General features: G+C 32.8%; 1 protein-coding gene across 1 annotated transcript in view; it reads left to right on the forward strand.

The window, feature by feature from the left end:
* The window catches only part of LOC108914602 (zinc finger protein 701-like), a 42,101-nt gene extending 33,282 nt beyond the window's left edge, over nt 1-8,819 (forward strand). The window contains exons 4-5 of the mRNA XM_018720444.2: nt 4,187-4,911; nt 7,431-8,819. Of these exons, the coding sequence (XP_018575960.1) occupies nt 4,187-4,865 (679 nt within the window). The 3' untranslated portion in view covers nt 4,866-4,911; nt 7,431-8,819. The remainder of the gene's footprint in view (nt 1-4,186; nt 4,912-7,430) is intronic.
* The last annotated feature ends 314 nt before the right edge of the window (nt 8,820-9,133 follow it).

Genomic DNA, 9,133 nt, shown 5'->3' on the forward strand with positions numbered 1-9,133 from the left:
GTGTGTGTGTGTGTGCGTGTGTGTGAGGGTGTGTAGGTTTTAGTCGTGTGGGGATGCCCCCTTACGGGGGCGTACGTGTCTTTTGGTGTATTAGTCTGTCTGGTATATTGTTTGTCGGGGGTCGCAATTTTAAAGAAATGTATTCAAAAATAATGCAAATAACTGATAAATAAAGTAAAAACTTACCTGGGCATAACCCCGGCACATATACCTGTAACAAAGATGCCGACGGCCTCTATGCTTGAGCCGGGGATTAGGTCGGTGGTTAAGAGGAAAGAAACGGATCTTGCTCGTTGCAATGCACTTCACTTTACAATAAACACGTCCGCTCACTTCGACCGCTCGCACGAGAATGAGTACAAGTGTAAAGACTGCTCATACGAAACTAAATACAAATATATTATCAAAAGGCACCAATTGAAACATAGATCCTTCGCAAGTGAAAATGTAAAGGTGTAACGACTGCAATTACGAAACTAAATACAGCAGCCATATTAAGCTACACCTATTGAAGCATAAAGATCCTTCACAGGTTTAAATGTATGGGTGTAACGTCTGCGATTGCGAAACTAAATACGGCAAGCATATGAAAGGACATCAACTGAAGCATAAAGATCCTTCACAAGTTCAAATGTACAGGTGTAACTATTGCGATTTCAAAACTAGCCAGTCATAGCTTTTTTTCGGGAAAAAATACAATTAGAAGTTTTCTTGTGGAATATTATTCAGAAACGTGTTATAAACAAAATATCAAAAAATCAATTCACTATTTGGGAAACTTTGTTAAAATAATGGTCAAAGTTATGGAAAAGTGGTTTTTCTGACTCGCATAAAAAACTGTTATTCATAGAGAGAAAAGATTTATACAAAAAGGTAGGTATTAAATAAATCTGTAAAATAAGACAAGTTCGATTAAATTCCCATAATTTGTTTATGCGGAGGAGCTCAAAAATGGTCGAAAATTGCCGTTTTTTTCAATTACTGATAATACAATTTTCATCGCAGACACTTGTAATTCAGGATTTTTGAGGCTTTTTAATTGCTTTTTAATTAACCATTAATAAGTGGTAAAAATTTCAGCCCGAAAGCTTCATTAGTTTGCCTTTGGCGGAATTTGTTATCTAAGAAGATGCTATTTTCAATTGATTTTTCCCAAGCTCAAAGGCGTTGTAGAATTTCGATCATTGCCAAGTTCTTTTTGTACCTAAATAGTTGTATCGACATGCATTTACTGAGAATTTAATTTTTCAAATTTAATTTGTTCAAAAATGACTGAAAAAATGTTAATATTTATTAAATTGTTAAGACAGGAATTATTATAAATTGAAATAGTAACGTCTATAGTTTAATTAGTACTATTTTTCCTCGAATTTAAAAAAAAATCGTTCCAAGTTGATTAGAAGCTGACAATTTTTTTTATTTAATCGCAGCGTCCTTAATTATTAAGAGCCGAAATTTGGAGAGAGTGTACATTAAGAGCTATATTTTCATGCCTTACATTAACATTAAGGCGAATTCAACTATTTAATTGCAAAAAAGAAGATAGCGGCGATGCGTTCTATTACTCGGTCTAGCATATTCTTATATAACAAATTCCATCAACTCCAAACCAATGAAGCTTTCGGGTTGAAATTTTTACCACTTATTAATGGTGTAAAAAGCCTCAAGAATCTTGAATTACAAGTGTATGCGATGAAATTTGCATTAATTATTAGCAATTGAAAAAAAACGGCCATTTTCGACCATTTTCGAGCTCTTGCGCATAAACAAATGGCATGTATATCATGGAACGACTGTGGTGTGGAATTACTCCAACGAAAGGGAAGTGCCCCGCAGTGAGCCGGATCAGTGTCGTTTCTTCTATCTCCCATCTCTATTAACCTTACTCTATGCTCACAGAATATGTTATTCTATTATGTGCTTTGCTGCCAGAAGCCAAAAAGGTTAGAAGTGGCTAAAAACAAAAACAATATTGTTGCAAAGCAATGAGTGATGTTAAGGAAACTTCGTGTAGGCTTTGCCTTAAATATATAACCGATAAATGTTTTGAAGTGATAGACAACGTTATTAGAGATATTCTAGATGGTCTTTTGCTGAAATTGGTAAGTCGGTGAATTATAATTAGATTAGATATTAACGGCCTCAAATGTAAAGCAGCTTTTGGTATTTTACGCCACAGTTATTGTCTTCCTGATTAAAGCTGCATATTTTTCAGAAATTTGATAACGAGAACAAAGAGGTTATATGTAACGTTTGCAGAAGAAAGTTAAATACAGCCTCAGAATTTAAGTCAATGTGTCTGAATACCAACAACACAATTATTCCTTATGTGAACAGCGGAAAAAAATTACAGCTCGACTTAAGACAAGTGTACATCCAGGAAAAGAAAAACGAGTTAGTTGAAATTTCTGGCAGTCAAAAAATATGTCGATTGTGTATGCACACAGTAAAAAGTGAGTTTAGGTGCATACGTGAAGAGGAACTTGAAGCTATTGAGAAATTGGCTCCTGAAATGGTATCAACGATATTAAATACTTGAATATTTTGTAAATTAATAAAACTGTTTTGTAGAATATAAATATCGTCAAGGATCCTGTTGTTTGTAAGCTATGCTTTGATTCTCTGCGTACTCACGACAGTTTTCTAAAAGATTGCTTAGAGGTAGAGGAAAAAATTAAAAGTAATTTCAATAGCTCAGCCACAGGAAGTCGGATAGATACATTTCTACTTGATTTAATTGTTAAGACTGAAAACGTGGACAAAGAATTTGATATCAACGGGATGGAAATGTCCATCAAAGCTGAAAGTATCGACATAAAATCGGAAGATGAGGAAAGGAGGTAAGAGAAGACATTAATTTAAAAAATTGCAGCCTGTGGTTCTGACGTTTCGTGATTTATATGATTAAAAAAGAATCTGGTGGTAAGCTAATTGTAACAAATTATGAGATTACGTCGGCTATAAACGAAATTGTATATATTTTTATACAACCATTAAGTTACTGGGGAAAAAATTTAAGATCATTATAAAACAATCGGTATAGCTTTAAATCAGATATTGGTACAAAGAATGCTATACTAGATTTTATTCCTTCAAAATTTTTTTTTCTTTTGACAAATCGAAATTATTTTGGAATGAAAATGATAGATCTCTGACCGAGTTACAAAACGATTAATGGTTATGTAAGCGGATTGCAAGAAGAAAATCATATTTATACGCATATTAAGTCATTCTTACAGAATGTTTAAGCCAATCCATTAAAATAGATTCAAACAAATAGAGATCATTTGCTAGTTTAAACCCCAAATAATAGATACCTTTGTGTGTACTATTTTGTAGCCACTAAGTGGACAGCTAATTAAAAAAAAAACAAAAAAGAGCCAGACGTGTGATAGAATTCGAGCGGATCGAAACAAATATTGGTAGAATTCAAATTAAAAAAAAATACCTTAAGAGGTTAATGTAAATGGGCAATTTTTCAAAAAAACCCTGTATACCTAAAACTAACCAAGTTAGCCAAGATCTTTCGGTACCAGCGAAGTAAACTCAAAGGAAGAAAGTGGGACATCGATATCAGATTTTTTGTATCTATCACCGTTTTGGCTGTACCCTATAAAACTATCAAAAATCAATCACCCCGTACGTACATATTACAAGCAATACTGATTTATACTCATATAAATATTTTAATTATATTTGGACCTGACTGTACGCACTGACAAAACATTTCAGGATAAAATGGAAAATATCACTTACGTAACTGATATAGCAGTACCGTCTTTTAAGATGATATACAGAGTGTTATTATTCTATTAAAATTGAATAAATCTATTAGATTGTACCCAAAATTATCTGTAATTTTTGTTGATGGATTTATTGAGTGACTTTATAGATAGCATTTCGCTAATGTCTTTTTAATTATTAAATTCGTTATCAAAAATCTGACTCGATTCATCATTGAAATTAAAACTATGGTATTAGTACTCTAGTTGATTCAAATCTAAGCTTGATCACGTTAAAAATGACACTTAGTTGTTTTGGTACGGTGATACAAATGTATAATTAATAATTACGGAGCCAGCGACACATGTCTCATTTCCTTCAAATGTAAATATGGTCGTTTATTAGTCACTTTTTTTAAATGCATTATTTTGACATGTCACCTATAAACCTCCAATTTTTTCAGCGATACGCTACTGCAGAACTCCCATATCGTACCATTCGAGGAGAGTGACTGTAAAGATGAATGTATTTACGAAACTGAAAGTGAGATCTGTCTTACGATAAACGAGAACGATTTGGAAGCATATAAATGTGAATCGTACGAGTGTGAAACAGAAAATAACAAATTACTGCATAGGCAAATGTTGGGGCATAAAGATCCTTCACAGAATCAAATGTACAGGTGCAATGACTGTGATTTTAAAACTAAATACACCCAGAATATCAAACGACACCAACTGAAACATAAAGATCCTTCGCAGGAACAAATGTACAAGTGTAACGACTGTGATTACAAAACTATATACAAGCGATATATCAAGCAGCACCAATTGAAACATAAAGATCCTTCGCAGGTTCAAATGTACAGGTGTAAAGATTGCGATTACGAAACTAAATTCAGGAGTTATATCATACGGCACCAACTGAAGCATAAAGATCCTTCGCAAGTGCAAATGTATAAGTGTAGCAAGTGCAACTACGAAACTAAATACAAGAATGGTATTAAACAGCATCAATTGAAGCATAGGGATCCTTCGCCAGTTCAAACATACAAGTGTAACTACTGCGATTATGAAACCAATTACAAGAGCGGTATTGGATGTCACATGTTGATGCATAAAGAGTCTTCAACCGAGCATTAGGAAACTTTGAGGAGACCTCAATTGATGCACAAATAAAGGTTTGCAGGTGTGAATTATTACCCTTCGTTCTTCGTGCAAAATATTGTAGAAATGGAGGCATATGAATATAACGCCTCTCTTGAAATTCATCTGCTGAAACATGAAATCTTGACAAAACGGAGGCCGACAAGTGAATTTGGACTAGCAATTGAAAAGTGTACACTTTTCCTGTTTCTCACAATATGACAATACACGATTTTTATGATGCAAAGCTGGTGAGAACTGTTGACTTCACTATTGTCTCAATTTTAATTTCTCGAACTTTGGCAGCAGACAGAACCTGAATACTGGTAATACTTTGTCACATATTTATTTCGAAATCTCAACCATTTTGGAAATAGTAGAGATATTTGAATTAAATTTGGTGTACCTTACATTGGGTCAAGTTTCTACAAAATACCGTAATATCAAAACCGTTGCATAACCAATGGCGGAAATAGTGGGGATACCGATAAGAAGGTCACTGTTTTGATGACGATGAATATTTTGTAAATTTCATTAGTTCACTTAATTCTCAGTTGATTTTTATTGAAGAGGTATCCCTTCAATTTTGAAAAACGAATTAATTCCAGATTATTGTTTTTTTATCTCAAAATAAGTTTATTACACAATCGGCATAAATCGAAAACGATTCTAAAACTAATCGTGTGACAATAAAAATATATTGGAATATTTTTGTATAAATACAATCTAGGGATCATTAAAAGCACAGAAGATTTGATATGAAAAAAAGCACGAAATCCAAATGGCCAACACAGTGGCGGCTCTAGATTTCCATACGAGGGAGGGGGGAAAAATATGTAGAAATTATCGAAAAAAATTTTTTAAATATAATTGGGCAGTTTTATTTTAAGTACTATTGAAATATTGGGGAAAATGTGTTCAGTAATATTTTTTATAGTGAAAGTCCGTTCTTCTGTATTTGTCCGCAATAAACTTTTCAATTACTTTTCCATTAAAGGTTGATATTTCTTGCACCATTGATTTATCAATAGATAGCATTACTGTTAATCTGCCTTTACAACCTATTTAAATTTTTACAAAAATACACAAGAAGCCATACGTAAATAACAAAATTTTACACCACACCTAAATAAATTACGTTTATTATGAAAAAAAGCCGTGAATAACTACCATTTGGTTACAGTCGGACTAAACAGAGCTCAAACTACATGGTAAATACATGCTACTCCCACTCCGTCTTTCATTGCTGTGCGCCGGTAACCATGACCACCACTATGAAATTTTTTTTTTCTTAGTAAATGAATCAAGTAATGTCCTTCGAGATACTAGAAATCCAGGAATGCGAAAGGAAAACATCGTTTGACTTGATTTGACCAGATTAAAAATAAAAAAATTTGTTTGAATTAGCTTTAAAATAGAGTCCAAAATGCGAGAATTAATTAAAAAAAATATATAATAAAAAGGGCACATATTTTTTTGGATTAATAAACAATTATAATAAATCCCATGTTCAAAGCTTCTGGCAGTCATTTCAAAATGTAGTTTTTTTATAAAAGTTTGGTGTTTGTACATAATTTTTGTCTGTTAATATTTATTATTTCCATACGAGAAGGGACCTGATGGAACAGTGCCAAGTAAAATGAGTTTTCTTATGTGATTAATCTTTGTCAAGAGTAATAATAGGACAGTACGAGTACTGCTTATTTGAATGATTGCATTATTTAAAATTTTCAATACGTCAGGTATGTGTTAAGAAAATCAATAAATTGAGCGTAATGCATACGTAACTCAACATAACGTAAGTTAAAGTAAGCATAATAAAGCAATAGTAAAGCATAGTAAAGCAGCATAATGAAGGTTAATGCAGTATTACGCAATGTAATACAATACAATGCAACTTAATTCTGTGGAATGTGACGTAATGCGAACCAAAAGGTACCAGTAAAAATTCGAAAGGTAAAACATGTTAACTAACGAAAGAAGCTGATGTACTGGGTGTTATTATTTGATTAAAATTTAATGAATTTATTAATAATGTCATTGTAGATTGTACTAATTATCTGTATCTGGCTTTTTGTTTATGGATTTATTGTGCGACTTTAAACTTAACATCCTGCAAATGCCTTTTTTGATAATTAAACTCTGAGAGAAAGAAGGAAAAGAAGAAAAAGGGAAACAGGATAATCGTTACATTTTAGCTTTTGCATAAATTAACTAGTATTCTTGTTCTGGTATTACTTGATATTTGAATTTTGTTGTTTGTGACTTTCATAATTTGTATCTTCTGATGTAAAGGGTGAACGGAATGACAGTACAAAAGCCTACCAGAACTAATAGGTTTAAGTACAATGATTGCCAGCTACAGACTTGCATTACCAAAAGTCACAACTGGTTGATCTAAATTTCTTATCAATAAAATGTCCAAAAACGAAATTCCTGGTCTTATTACAACTTTACACTTTTTTATTGCACTATTTGAGCAGCAGGAAAATTATTTCACTGTAATAAAAATGAAGTAATGCTTTGTGGAGTTCATAAACTTATAATTGATTGATTTTTTAGTGATACGCTACTGCAGAGCTCCCATATTGTACCATTCGAGGAGAATGACTGCAAAGATGAAGAGGATGGATGTAAACATGAGAATGAATCAGAAATGAAAGTCAAGCAAGACGACAAAGGATTGTACAAATGTGATGAATGCATTTACGAAACTTGAAGTGAGATCCGTTTTACGGCACACTGTGCGAGACACGAGAACGATTTGGAAGTGTATAAATGTGAATCGTGCGAGTATGAAACTGAAAATAAGAAATTACTTCAGAGGCACCTGGTGGGCATAAAGATCCTTCGCAGGTTCCAATGTACATTTGTGACGACCGGGATAATAAAACTAAATACAAGTTTGCTATCAAACTGCACCAACTGAAACATAAAGATCATTCACAGGTTTAAATATATAGGTGTGACGACTGCAATCACGAAACTATATATAAGAGGAATATCAAAAAGCATCAGTTGAAACATAAAGATCCTTCACAGATTCCAATGTACAAGTGTAACAGCTGCACATACGAAACCAAATACAAGTGTTATATCAAACAGCACCAACTGAAACATAAAGATCCTTCACAGGTTCAGATGTACAGGTGTAGCAACTGCGATTATAAATCCAAATACAGGGGTGGCATAAAATATCACATGTTGAAGCATAAAGAGTCGTCATAAATGCAATTGTTCTTTGCTAACAACCAAGCCTAGGGAGTCAATGAGGCGACCTCAGTTGATGTACAAAGAAAGGTTCGCATTCCACAGCTGCAGCGCTTTAACTTGCATCAAGATTGTAGGGTTCCATGCTTACCTTCCAAACGAAAAAGGGTTCCACATTCGAAAAAGTTTGAGAAACACTGGTATAGAGAATGGAAAATTTTTAAAATCGACTGTTGGGTTCTCATTGTCTCAAGATTTCATTCCTATTAATCCAATTATCTTGTCCGGCAATTTAAAAAAAAATCAACATTCGTTTTTTAGTACTAAATGTACTATTGTAAACATTTTGATATATTTTGCAATTCATTATTTTACTTTGACACTCCTTTTACAATTTAAGGTAAACTTCGGGACATTCTGCCGTTTAATTTTTGTTCGCTATCAACCCAATATGGGTCTCTATTTAAATTACAACCCATCTTTAAATTTTGGCCCAGGGTAGGCAATTTGTGAGTAATTCCTCACATTTGTGAGTATTTTGCTACTCTGTAATTTTGTGTGTAAAGTGTCATTGTGAGTAATCGGGAGGTCAGCATAGATATATTTTGTTCTTAAAAATCTTAGTTTAAGCCTAACTTTACGTGTTGTAGCAATGCCATTGCCTAAATTTGGAATATAAAGCGTTAAGAATCGATGTTAATTCCAAATATTTTTTTCTTAAAACCTCCAATAAATATTTTGTTCTCGCATTATTTTGTTTTTTGTTACATTATTTTTAACATGTACACAATTTTTGGTAGACAAGAATATTTTTGGATGAGATATTTTTTTATTAGGATAGTTTTTAGTGAATTACTTAATAAGTTATTGTGTTGTTGCTTGTTATTAAATAAATATTAATCCCTTTTGTATCCGAGTTTTTGTTTTTTATTAGTCTGGTTACACCGATCCTTAATCCTTACAGTTTTGTATCTAAAGGATGTATCAAAAAAATCTTAGTGAATACTGAAAATAATGCTGTAAAGAAAGTGCAAACACGAACTGTATTTTGTATC

The sequence above is a fragment of the Anoplophora glabripennis genome, unplaced genomic scaffold (genome assembly GCF_000390285.2).
Source record: "Anoplophora glabripennis isolate ALB-LARVAE unplaced genomic scaffold, Agla_2.0 scaffold1291, whole genome shotgun sequence".
Lineage (NCBI taxonomy): Eukaryota > Metazoa > Arthropoda > Insecta > Coleoptera > Cerambycidae > Anoplophora > Anoplophora glabripennis.